General features: G+C 48.7%; 1 protein-coding gene across 1 annotated transcript in view; it reads left to right on the top strand.

The window, feature by feature from the left end:
• LOC138747241 (low-density lipoprotein receptor-related protein 1-like) overlaps positions 1–12,825 on the top strand; it is a 226,791-nt gene that overhangs the window by 22,223 nt on the left and 191,743 nt on the right. Inside the window, 2 exon segments of the mRNA XM_069906283.1 lie at positions 69–191; positions 6,626–6,763. Coding sequence (XP_069762384.1) covers positions 69–191; positions 6,626–6,763 — 261 coding nt within the window.

The raw sequence follows: 12,825 nt of genomic DNA, 5'->3' as shown, positions 1-12,825 counted from the left end.
TTGGTGATGGTCAGATCTTGTGGCTTTTTCTGACAATGTTCTGTGTTTATTTCTTCTCTCCACAACAGCGCAGAAAATCTGTAGCCCCAAACAATTTGTGTGTAAGGATGGGATAACGTGTATATCGAAAGGCTGGCGATGTGATGGAGAGAAGGATTGTCCAGACGGCTCAGATGAGGCAGCAGATGTCTGTGAGTAGTGGCAAAATTTAATCGCTGGCTTTGTTTTGGTGGGCAATGAGGGTACGCTGTGGGAGTGTGGGCTATGAGGGGCCGAGGTGGGGGTGGGGGGGATGAGGAGGTGGAGGAGGGTAATGGGGAGGAGGAATGGGGGAAGTGTTAGGTGAGGACGGATAGGGAGGGGGAAGTGCTGGGTGAGGATGATGTGGAGGAAGGGGGAACTTCTGGGTGAGGATCTGTGTAGCGCTGGGTGAGGAGGAGGGGAAAAGCGCTGGTGAGGAGGAGGGGAAAAGCGCTGGGTGAGGAGGAGGGGAAAAGCGCTGGGTGAGGAGGAGGGGAAAAGCGCTGGGTGAGGAGGAGGGGAAAAGCGCTGGGTGAGGAGTAGGGGGAAAGCGCTGGGCGAGGAGGAGGGAGGAGGAAGCACTGGGCAAGGAGGGAGGGAGGAAGGGGGGAAGCGCTCGGCAAGGAGGAAGGAAGTGCTGGGTGAGGAAGGGGAATAGGAGGGGGAAGCGCTGGGCGAGGGGGAAGCGCTGGGCGAGGGGGAAGTGCTGGGCGAGGGGGAAGCGCTGGGCGAGGGGGCAGCGCTGGGCGAGGGGGCAGCGCTGGGCGAGGGGGCAGCGCTGGGCGAGGGGGCAGCGCTGGGCGAGGGGGCAGCGCTGGGCGAGGGGGCAGCGCTGGGCGAGGGGGCAGCGCTGGGCGAGGGGGCAGCGCTGGGCGAGGGGGCAGCGCTGGGCGAGGGGGCAGCGCTGGGCGAGGGGGCAGCGCTGGGCGAGGGGGCAGCGCTGGGCGAGGGGGCAGCGCTGGGCGAGGGGGCAGCGCTGGGCGAGGGGGCAGCGCTGGGCGAGGGGGCAGCGCTGGGCGAGGGGGCAGCGCTGGGCGAGGGGGCAGCGCTGGGCGAGGGGGGCAGCGCTGGGCGAGGGGGCAGCGCTGGGCGAGGGGGCAGCGCTGGGCGAGGGGGCAGCGCTGGGCGAGGGGGCAGCGCTGGGCGAGGGGGGCAGCGCTGGGCGAGGGGGCAGCGCTGGGCGAGGGGGCAGCGCTGGGCGAGGGGGCAGCGCTGGGCGAGGGGGCAGCGCTGGGCGAGGGGGCAGCGCTGGGCGAGGGGGCAGCGCTGGGCGAGGGGGCAGCGCTGGGCGAGGGGGCAGCGCTGGGCGAGGGGGGCAGCGCTGGGCGAGGGGGGCAGCGCTGGGCGAGGGGGCAGCGCTGGGCGAGGGGGCAGCGCTGGGCGAGGGGGCAGCGCTGGGCGAGGGGGCAGCGCTGGGCGAGGGGGCAGCGCTGGGCGAGGGGGCAGCGCTGGGCGAGGGGGCAGCGCTGGGCGAGGGGGCAGCGCTGGGCGAGGGGGCAGCGCTGGGCGAAGGGGCAGCGCTGGGCGAGGGGGCAGCGCTGGGCGAGGGGGCAGCGCTGGGCGAGGGGGCAGCGCTGGGCGAGGGGGCAGCGCTGGGCGAGGGGGCAGCGCTGGGCGAGGGGGCAGCGCTGGGCGAGGGGGCAGCGCTGGGCGAGGGGGCAGCGCTGGGCGAGGGGGCAGCGCTGGGCGAGGGGGCAGCGCTGGGCGAGGGGGCAGCGCTGGGCGAGGGGGCAGCGCTGGGCGAGGGGGCTGCGCTGGGCGAGGGGGCTGCGCTGGGCGAGGGGGCTGCGCTGGGCGAGGGGGCTGCGCTGGGCGAGGGGGCAGCGCTGGGCGAGGGGGCAGCGCTGGGCGAGGGGGCAGCGCTGGGCGAGGGGGCAGCGCTGGGCGAGGGGGCAGCGCTGGGCGAGGGGGCAGCGCTGGGCGAGGGGGCAGCGCTGGGCGAGGGGGCAGCGCTGGGCGAGGGGGCAGCGCTGGGCGAGGGGGCAGCGCTGGGCGAGGGGGCAGCGCTGGGCGAGGGGGCAGCGCTGGGCGAGGGGGCAGCGCTGGGCGAGGGGGCAGCGCTGGGCGAGGGGGGTGAAGGGGAGGAGGAGGGGGAAGCGTTGGGTGAGGAGGAGGAGGAGGGGGAAGCGCTGGTCAAAGAAGGTGTGGAGGAAGAAAGGTAAGAGGAGGGGAGGCGGGAAGCGAAGTACTTCAATGGGGAGGATGAGGGGAGGGAAGGAAAGCACGAGGGAGGCCAAATTTATTGTCGGGCACACAGGTTCATCACATGCAGCAAAATTCTAACTTGCTGCAGCCAGACAGCTCTTTTCGATGCACCAACTCCATGAGTATTTGTTATGTTACCACAAGGTGTTGAGACAAAGCTGAAGTTCATGAAAGAGATGTCAGTTGTGCAGACAGATGTTTTTGTGATCACAGAATAGTTTACGGTCAGGGTGAGGTCATATGGGGAGGTGAAAGAGTTTGGAAACTGGGCTAAAACCTCTGGAACCTGGAGGTGCCAAACCTCAGGCTTCTGTACCTTCTACTGAAGGGAGCAGTGAGAAAAGGTGATGATCATGGTGATAGGGTCCTTTGTGATATCAGCTGTGTCCAAACCAGGTCAAGATGCAGACAGCAGTACCATTTCATCACTGTCCACCTGGAGATGTTCGACAGGGTATTCCAATTCATGCTAAACCTTTTCAGAAAGTAGAGGTACTGCTGTGCCCTCTTCATGCTTTTTCATGTGTTGGCTCCATGAAAGATCCTCTGTTATGAAGGAAGGGGTGACAATGTGGATGTGCTGAGGGAGGGAGCAGCTTCCTTTAAGCTACACGTAGTCATATCTTGTAAATATCTCGCCATTCCATATTCACTGGGTCCAAATCCTGGACCTCCCTTCTGACCAGCACTGTGGGTCCACCCACTCTTCAAAGAGTGTGGCAGCTCCCCACCAAGGGCAATTTGCTGGAGAACAGAGAGACTAAGGGGCACAGGCACATCGTTCCATGAAAGTGTGGAGACAGGGTGTGGGAAAGTGTGGAGACAGGGTGTGGAAAGTGTGGAGACAGGGTGTGGGAAAGTGTGGAAACAGGGTGTGGGAAAGTGTGGAGACAGGGTGTGGGAAAGTGTGGAGACAGGGTGTGGGAAAGTGTGGAGACAGGGTGTGGGAAAGTGTGGAGACAGGGTGTGGGAAAGTGTGGAGACAGGGTGTGGGAAAGTGTGGAGACAGGGTGTGGGAAAGTGTGGAGACAGGGTGTGGGAAAGTGTGGAGACAGGGTGTGGGAAAGTGTGGAGACAGGGTGTGGGAAAGTGTGGAGACAGGGTGTGGGAAAGTGTGGAGACAGGGTGGGGAAGAAGATGTGTGATACCCTTGCCTTCATGGGCACTGAGTCCAGGAACAGGTATGTCCCGTTACAACGGTCCAGGACATTGGAGAGACCACACTTGGAGTATTGCGCACCCAGCTGTAGGAAGGATGTCACTGAGCTGGAAAGGGGGCAGAAAAAATTCACCAGGATGTTCCCGGGACTGGAGGGCTGGAATTACAAGGAGAGGCTGGGACTTTTCTCCCTGGAGTGGAGGAGGCTGAGGGGGACCTTATAGAGATTTATAAAATCAGAGTGGCATGGATAAGGTGGGTGGTCACAGTCTTTTTCCCAGGGTCAGGGAGTCTAAAACTAGAGGACACAGGTTTAAGGGGAGAAGGAGTAGTTGAAGAAGGACCAGAGGGGCAACCTTTTCAGAGGGTGGTCTATATCTGGAACTAGGTGCCAGAGGAAACTGTAGAAATGGGCATAGTTCACACATTCAGAGGGAATTTGGACAGATATATGGACAGGAAGGTTTAGAAGTTTATAGACAAAATTGCCCAGAATGCCATGGACAGCATGGAGGAGTTGGGCCAAAGGACCTGTTCAGTGCTGCATGACTCTGTGATTCCAATTCGGGACGGGGTTTTAAATGCTGGCTTAAACTGTGAAGCCCACGACCCTTGAATGAATTAATGAATCGTGCCCAGTGCTGTCCATGTGCAGCTTTCACCTCTCCCTGTGGCTTCTGTGTGTGTGTGCCCCAAAGAGCCTGTTTTTGCGCTGTTATACTCTGAAGACAAAGTGCTCTGCAGGTCAAGCAGAGCCTGCCTTTGTGCAGCTGACATTTCAAGTGGGAACAGGATTAATCCTGGAGATAATCTCAAGGTTTGTAAAACTGTCCGTCAGAACACGTTACAATCAATGTCAAGACCTTGTGTTGGATTCAAAAGTTAATGTGTTTTGGAAATAAGGCAGATGGTTACATTTGAATAAGAGTACAATTTGAGAAGCTGGGGAGGGGGTAAGTGGTTGTTAAGCCTCCTGATTATCCAGAGTCTGGCCCTACCCTGAGACAGACCTGCGTGGAGGTCAATATCTGGTGGCTCGTATTATTTTGGTAAGTGATATTTGTTACCCCATCAGATGTGAAGCAGTGTGTCTTTCTACCAGAAGTAAAGTATTTGGTGTTGACGTTGGGAGAGGGCGGCGAGGAGCTGTGTTGTGTGGGTGGCCATCCGAATTAAAATATTCAGAGTCGGCTGTTATATTTTGAATTCTTATTCCTTCAGTCGTGCTTTCCCCTGGAGTTAATTAAGCCGGCCACTGGGGACTGTAACCTCCTAAACCTGTTCCTAACCCGAACGCTGACCTCAGGCGTTTGAGAGACTGGCAGACCTCCTTCGTAATCAGCAGGTTAATTTAAACTCTCAGTGACGAACACGAGCTGTATCCCGTTCTTTACCTCTCTTGGGTGCAGAGAAAAGATCCACTGCCCTAACACAGACGCTCAGCTGCAGATGGCTTTATGTTTTTGGATGGGGTAGAGGGAGGGGCGAGTGAAAGATTCACAGGGGAGTTGGGGCAAGGGGGAGGAGGGTGACGAAAAGGAGAAAAGTGGAGGGATGCAGAGGTGAAAAGGATAGGAAAGTGAGGGTGAACGAGAGACTGTCCCTCCTTCTCTCTGCCTCCTGTCCCCCTCTTATGCTGGACCTTGAAGTGTTGAGGAACAGAAAGACCACGAGATACATCGTTCCCTGAATGTGAGGACACAGAAAGGGTGGAGAAGAAGGTGTTTGACACACTTGTCTTTGTTAATCAGGAACAGGGACGTCCCATTACAACTGTCCAGGATGTTGGGGAGACCACACTTGGAGTATTGTGGTCAGTTCTGGGCACCCAGCTGTGGGAAGGATGTCACTGAGCTGGAAATGGGGCAGGAAAGATTCACCAGGATGTTTCCAGGACTGGAGGGATGGAGTTATAGAGAGAGGTTGGATAGGCTGGGGTTTTTCTTCCTGGAGTGGAGGAGGCTGAGGGGGACCTTATAAAACCATGAGGGGCACAGATAAGGTGGGTGGTCACAGTCTTTTCCCCAGGGTCGGGGAGACCAAAAATAGGTTTAAGGGGAGAGATTTAAAGGGGACCCGAGGGGCACCTCCTTCACACAGAGGGTGGTGGGGGTGTGGAACGAGCTGCCACAGGAAGTGGTGGAGTTGGGGACAAACACACCGTGTAACAGACATTTGGAAAGGTCCATAGATGGGAAAGGTTTAGAGGGAGATGGACCGAATGCAGGGAAATGGGGCTAAATTAGTCAGCATGGAGGTGTTGGGACAAAGGGGCCTGCTTACCACGATGCAGAACTCTAATGTTTTTCTTCAGGTCCTTTCCCTGATCTTTATTGTGGAAACCCCTGATAGTTCTTTGTTGTTACAGAGACTGACTTGGCTTTAACCTGCAGGAAATCCTAGCGTGCATTATAACCTTTTCATTGAAAGAATATCCTCTTGATGACAAGCTATTGAAAGCTTATAGGAAGGCTTAGTGCCCTGTCTGGTGTCTTATCTGGGCATCCGATATGTCTTCAGCAACTTCCGAGAGGAAGTTGTGGCTGGCAGCGATTTGTGGTGTTCTGTATTAGCAGAAGACAGCTGAGAGAGGATTCACAGCATCTGTATTGTTGTCCAATCTATCAGTGCCTTTGGAGTGTATGCAGGACATTGTGGAGAGAACTTCACTCTGTGTCTGATCCCGGGAGTGTGTGATGGGACGGTGTGGAGGGAGCATCACTCTGTGTCTGACCCCGGGAGTGTGTGATGGGACGGTGCGGAGGGAGATTTACTGTGTCTGACCCCGGGAGTGTGTGATGGGATGGTGTGGAGGGTGCTTCGCTCTGTGTCTGACCCCAGGAGCTTGTGATGGGATGGTCTGGAGACTGTCTTGGAAACCTCACTCTCTTTACTCACCCCCCCAACTCCCCGGTTTCTTTTCGGGGAGAAGATTCTGGAATGTGAGATCTCATCCCACCAGATTCAGGGTCAGATTTTTTTCCCTCTGTTATCAGATTCCTGAAGAAACCTGACCTGGGTGAAATGATGTTGCATTTCCTCTGTTCTCACTCATCTATCTTTGTACCCCTGCTCTCTGTACTTACTGTGCTTTTCCTTCTGTCCTATATCTGGGTTCATTCGCTGGACTGCTGACAAAATGAATCTCGGTACACATAGCAATGAACTTGACAGCTTAGTTGGTGGTGTGTGTTCACTTTATTTTCAGGATCAGTCCAACATTTTCTCTCTTTCTGCCAGGTCCTCATCAATCTGCCTTCAAGTGTGCAGTGAATGAATACCAGTGCCTGGGGACGGAGCTGTGTATTCCTATGAGTCAGCTCTGCGATGGGGTTCGAGACTGCTCCGATGGGTATGATGAAGGGTCACACTGCAGAGGTATGTACATCTCCCAGGGTGTTCCCTGCCTCTCAGCTTCTGTCCATCCATGGCCCAGCACCTCTGTTCTTTTTTTTTTCAATTTTTTATTTTTCACACCATAAATCACATTAACCATGATACACACTTTTTCCTTTTCACACATATACAGTGCCATTTTCTCCCCCCCCCACTCCCTCCTCCCATCCCACCCTCCCTACCTCCCCCCTCCCGTCCATTTAAGGTACAAAATCTAGGATACATTAAACCAGTCAAACAATGTTGTCATTCAATAAAAATATCTTATTGCTTGCATTTGCCATCTAAATGGTGATTCCTTCTTAAATTTTGAGAAATCCGCATTATTCATAGGCATTGCTTCACTTTTATTTACGTTGATCTTGTAACCCGACACTTCTCCATATTCCTTCAATTTCTTATATAATTCTTTTATTGATAGTTCTGGTTCTGTTAAGTATACTATAACATCATCCGCAAATAAACTGATTTTATATTCCTTGTCTTTTATTTTTAATCCCTTTTATATTATTTTCTGTTCTTATCAATTCTGCTAGTGGTCCTATAGCTAACGCAAACAATAAAGGTGATAGTGGGCATCCCTGCCGTGTTGACCTGCTTAAGTTAAATTGCTTTGATACATGTCCATTTACTGTCACTTTCGCTAATGGTCCCTTATATAATGCTTTAATCCAATTAATATACTTCTCCGGTAAACTGAATTTTTGCAATACTTTGAACAAATAATTCCATTCTACTCTGTCAAAGGCCTTCTCTGCGTCTAAAGCAACTGCTACTGTTGGCGCTTTATTCCCTTCTACTGCATGAATTAAGATAATAAATTTACAAATATTGTCTGTTGTGCGTCTTTTTTTGATAAATCCAGTTTGGTCTAGACTTACCATTTTCGGTACATACTCTGCTAATCTGTTTGCTAATAGTTTAGCTATTATCTTATAATCTGTGTTAAGTAAAGATATTGGTCTATATGACGCTGGTGTGAGTGGATCTTTCCCTTGCTTTAGTATTACTGTAATTATTGCTGTTTTACATGAATCTGGTAAGCTTTGTGTTTTATCAATCTGGTTGATTACTTCCAGGAGGGGCGGAATTAATAAGTCTTTAAATGTTTTATAGAATTCTATTGGGAATCCATCCTCTCCTGGTGTCTTATTATTTGGTAATTTTTTTATTATCTCTTGTATTTCTACTATTCCAAATGGCTCTGTTAATTTATTTTGTTCCTCTATTTGTAGTTTTGGTAGTTCAATTTTAGTTAGAAATTCATCTATTTTCCCTTCTTTCCCTTCGTTTTCAGTTCGGTATAATTGTTCATAGAATTCTCTAAAGTTTTCCTTAATTTCTTTTGGATTATATGTAATTTGTTTGTCTTTTTTCCTTGATGCCAATACCATTTTCTTAGCTTGTTCTGTCTTAAGCTGCCATGCTAGGATTTTGTGTGTTTTTTCACCTAGTTCATAATATTTCTGTTTTGTCTTCATTATATTCTTCTCCACCTTATATGTTTGTAGTGTTTCATATTTTATTTTTTTATCCGCCAATTCTCTTCTTTTAGTTGTATCTTCCTTCATTGCTAATTCTTTTTCTATATTTACAATTTCCCTTTCCAACTGCTCTGTTTCCTGATTATAGTCCTTTTTCATCTTGGTTACATAACTTATTATTTGCCCTCTAATGAATGCTTTCATTGCATCCCATAGTATAAACTTATCTTTCACTGATTTCGTATTTATTTCAAAATACATTTTAATTTGTCTTTCAATAAATTCTCTAAAATCCTGCCTTTTAAGTAACATGGGGTTTAATCTCCATCTATACATTCTTGGAGGGATGTCCTCTAACTTTATTGTCAATATTAAGGGTGAATGGTCCGATAGTATTCTAGCTTTATATTCTGTTTTTCTTACTCTATCTTGCATACGAGCTGATAACAAAAATAGGTCTATTCTTGAGTATGTTTTATGTCTAGCCGAGTAATATGAATATTCCTTTTCCTTTGGGTGTTGTTTCCTCCATATATCCAAAAGTTGCATTTCTTCCATCGATTTAATTATAAATTTGGTTACTTTATTCTTTCTGTTAATTTTTTTCCCAGTTTTGTCCATATTTGGATCCAAATTCAGGTTGAAATCCCCTCCTATTAGTATGTTCCCTTGAGTATTAGCTACCTTCAAAAAGATATCTTGCATAAACTTTTGATCTTCTTCGTTAGGTGAATATACATTAAGTAGATTCCAAAACTCCGAATATATCTGACATTTTATCATTACATATCTCCCTGCTGGATCTATTATTTCCTCTTCTATTTTAAATGGCACATTTTTACTAATTAATATAGCTACTCCTCTTGCTTTTGAATTATACGATGCTGCTGTTACGTGTCCTACCCAATCTCTCTTTAATTTCTTGTGCTCCAATTCAGTTAAATGTGTTTCTTGCACAAATGCTATATCAATTTTTTCTTTTTTCAGTAAATTTAGCAGTTTCTTCCTTTTAATTTGGTTATGTATTCCATTAATATTTAAAGTCATATAGTTCAACGTAGCCATTTTATACTTTGTTTATCTTCCCTTTCCGTTTCTCCATCATTACCTTTCCTTCTTATCCATTTCTGTTTTCTTGTTTTGAACCCTAAAACATCAAACATTTTCCTTATTCTCCTATTTAAAACTTCTTTAGCCCCAATCTCCCCTTCCCCTCCTGAGTTGTCCTTTATCCCTTGTCGGACAACCACATCTCCCCTCTCCATTTGGATTTGCGAATTCACTCGCAAGCGTTAGCTGATTTTGCAGTGACCGTAACTCCTCCCCACCCAGCCCCCCCTAGAAAAGATTTCACTTTTCATATGTAATAAAGGTCACTCTTTTAATTCCCTCCTTATTCCCTCTATTCCATTTCCTTCCCTTATTAATTCTTGTCTATACTCTCTATATTTTCCTCTAAATACGGATACATTCATATATGCACACTATACATATACACACATATATCTCTTTACCCACATACATATAAATCGTGGTCATTTTTACTCTTATTACATGTCTTCATCTCTCTGCTTGTTTTGTAGTTGTTCTGCAAATTTCCTTGCTTCCTCTGGATCCGAGAATAGTTTTTTTCCATAAGATCGTTTTCACTGTATTGAACTCCTTCCTCTTCTTCAGGAGTTCAAAACTTATGTGTCTTTTTAGTTCGCAGTCTTTTGTACTCTCGTTACACGTCTTCATCTCTCAGTCTATTTTGTAATTGTTCTGCAAATTTTTGTGCTTCCTCTGGATCCGAGAATAGTCTGTTTTGCTGTCCTGGAATAAATATTTTCAATACCGCTGGATGCTTTAGTATAAATTTATACCCTTTCTTACATAAAATCGCCTTTTCTGTATTGAACTCCTTTCTCTTCTTCAGGAGTTCAAAACTTATATCTGGATAAATGAAGATTTTTCACCCTTTGTACTCCAGTGGATTGTTGTCCTCTTTTACTTTTTCCATTGTTTTCTCCAGTACCTTTTCTCTTGTAGTATATCTTAGGAATTTTACTAAAATAGATCTTGGCTTTTGTTGTGGTTGTGGTTTAAAGGCCAATGCTCTATGTGCCCTTTCTATTTCCATTTCTTGCTGTAGTTCTGGACATCCTAAGATCCTGGGGATCCAATCTTTTATAAACTCTCTCATATTCTTGCCTTCTTCATCTTCCTTAAGGCCCACTATCTTTATGTTATTTCTTCTGTTATAATTTTCCATTATATCTATTTTCTGAGCTAACAGTTCTTGTGTCTCTATAACTTTTTTATTAGATTCCTCTAATTTCTTTTTTAAGTCCTCTACCTCCATTTCTACTGCTACTGCCCGCTCTTCCATCTTGTCCATTTTTTTCCCATTTCTGTTAAGGTCATATCTATTTTATTCACTTTCTCTTCTGAACTGTTTATTCTTCTTCTTAAATCACTAAATTCTTGTGCTTGCCATTCTTTAAATGAATCCATGTATTCTTTAATAAGAGAAAGTATTTCCAGTGTCTTGCCTTTCCCTTATTCTTCTATTTCACTGTACTCTTCCTCTTCCTCCTCTTCTTCCTCTGGGTTGGCCATCTGTTGTTTCTTTGTTTTCTTTTTCTTCTCTTCTTTCTTGTTTTTGTTGTCTTCTATGTTCTCCTCTTGCTGCAGGTGTTCTGCAACTGTTATTGCCGCCTGTGGAGATCGACTCCCCAGCTGGTCGCCCCTCCTGTCGGTGTGTTTTTTTGCATGCGCATCGCGCATGCGCGACTCCTCGCGCATGCGCAGTTGCGCACTTTTACTCGGCTCAGCGAGCCATTTTTGTAGTCCACTTTCTACCAACCTGAGGGAGCGCGTTTCTCTCTCCACCGCGGGCCTCTTCGAACAGGTAAGGCCTTCTCCTTCTTCTTCCGTTGTCTTCTCTTCCTCTCTTCTTACCGTTAGTTTCGATTTTTCTTTTTTCGTCGCCATCTTCTTTCCACCTTTATACTCACTTTACTTTAATTTTTATTTTTGTGCCTTTGTTTTCCTTTATTTTTTCCGACTTTTCTGGAGAGGGCTGGAGTTCACCGTCCGGCCACTACTCCATCACATGACTCCTTCCCAGCACCTCTGTTCTGAAGAGTTTCACCAAAACAACCAACAGATCATTTATCTGTATGTGGGAATGGAAGGGGTGCAGAGCAGATTCACCAGGCTGTCCCAGTAATGGAGGGTTTGAGTTTGTGGTGAGACTGGTCTGAATGAGAGTGGATGACCGACTCTGCTCCTATCTCTGATATTTCCACTTACTCCTCTTCTTTGACGGAAAAGGTCGTGTGTGCAGTGGATAAGGGGATGGCTCAGTCAGGGTAACAGGCCCTTTAGCCCATGTTGTCACTGTCCACTATGTTGCCAATTTATGCAGCATTAGTCTGTACTTGCCTCTCCAGGCCTGACCAAGCACTTCTTAGATCTTGCTCTTATACCTGCCTCCAATGGCTGGAGGAGGAGAGAGGGATGGGAAGTGTTGAGAGGGAGGGCCAGAGGTCATGGTGGGGCAGCTGGAAGAGGAGGGCCAGATCTCAGGGTGGGGCAGCTGGAGGAGGAGGGAGGAGGTGTAGAGGGAGGACCAGAAGTCAGGGTGGGGCAGCTGGAGGAGGAGGGAGGAGGTGTAGGGAGGGAGGGCCAGAAGTCAGGGTGGGGCAGCTGGAGGAGGAGGGAGGAGGAGGGAGGGCCAGAAGTCAGGGTGGGGCAGCTGGAGGAGGAGGGAGGAGGTGTAGGGAGGGAGGGCCAGAAGTCAGGGTGGGGCAGCTGGAGGAGGAGGGAGGGATGGGGAAATGTAGGGAGGGAGCTTGGGGTGGGGCAGTTGGAGGAGAGCGAGGAGGGAGGTGTAGGGTGAGAATTTGTCCCACTTTCTTCACTTCATCCAAATCCACTAGACTGCAGGCACCCTGACCGGGCTTATCCAAGAGAGTTCAAGCTAAACATCAGTTTGTTTTAAAGATGTTTTAAGGATCAGTCGTGCTTCTAATTCTGTGGAGTGCCATTGTGGGCAGCTGGGTTAATTACGGAAAACAGATTGCTCCAATTTACGTTAAGACCTATGCCTGTTTGTCTGAATTATATCCACTGTAGAAACTTGAAATTGTGAATAAGTAATTGGAGAGTCTGGATAGGCTGTGACTTCTCCCTGGAGTGCAGGAGGCTAAGGTGTGGGAATCTTAAGAGAGATTTATAAAATTGAGGGGCGTGGATCAGGTGGATGGTCACAGTCTTTTCCCCAGGGCCGGGAAGTTTAAAACTAGAAATTTAGAGTAGATCCAAGGGGTACCTTCTTCACACAGAGGGTGGTGGGTGTGTGGAACGAGCTGCCACAGGAAGTGGTTGAGGTTGGGACACTGTCCAAAAGACTATTGGACAGGTCCATAGATGGGAAATGATTCAAGGGAGGTGTACCAAACACAGGCTTATGGCCCTAGCACAGGTAGGGAACTTGGTCGATGTGGAGATGTTGGGCCAAAGGGTGTTTTTCCATGCTTGAGAACTCTGACAAGTCGCAGAGGTCATTGAACA

The sequence above is a fragment of the Narcine bancroftii genome, chromosome 12 (assembly GCF_036971445.1).
Source record: "Narcine bancroftii isolate sNarBan1 chromosome 12, sNarBan1.hap1, whole genome shotgun sequence".
NCBI lineage: Eukaryota > Metazoa > Chordata > Chondrichthyes > Torpediniformes > Narcinidae > Narcine > Narcine bancroftii.
Note: the sequence above shows the minus strand (reverse complement) of the source record. Positions and strands in the feature narration are given on the sequence as shown.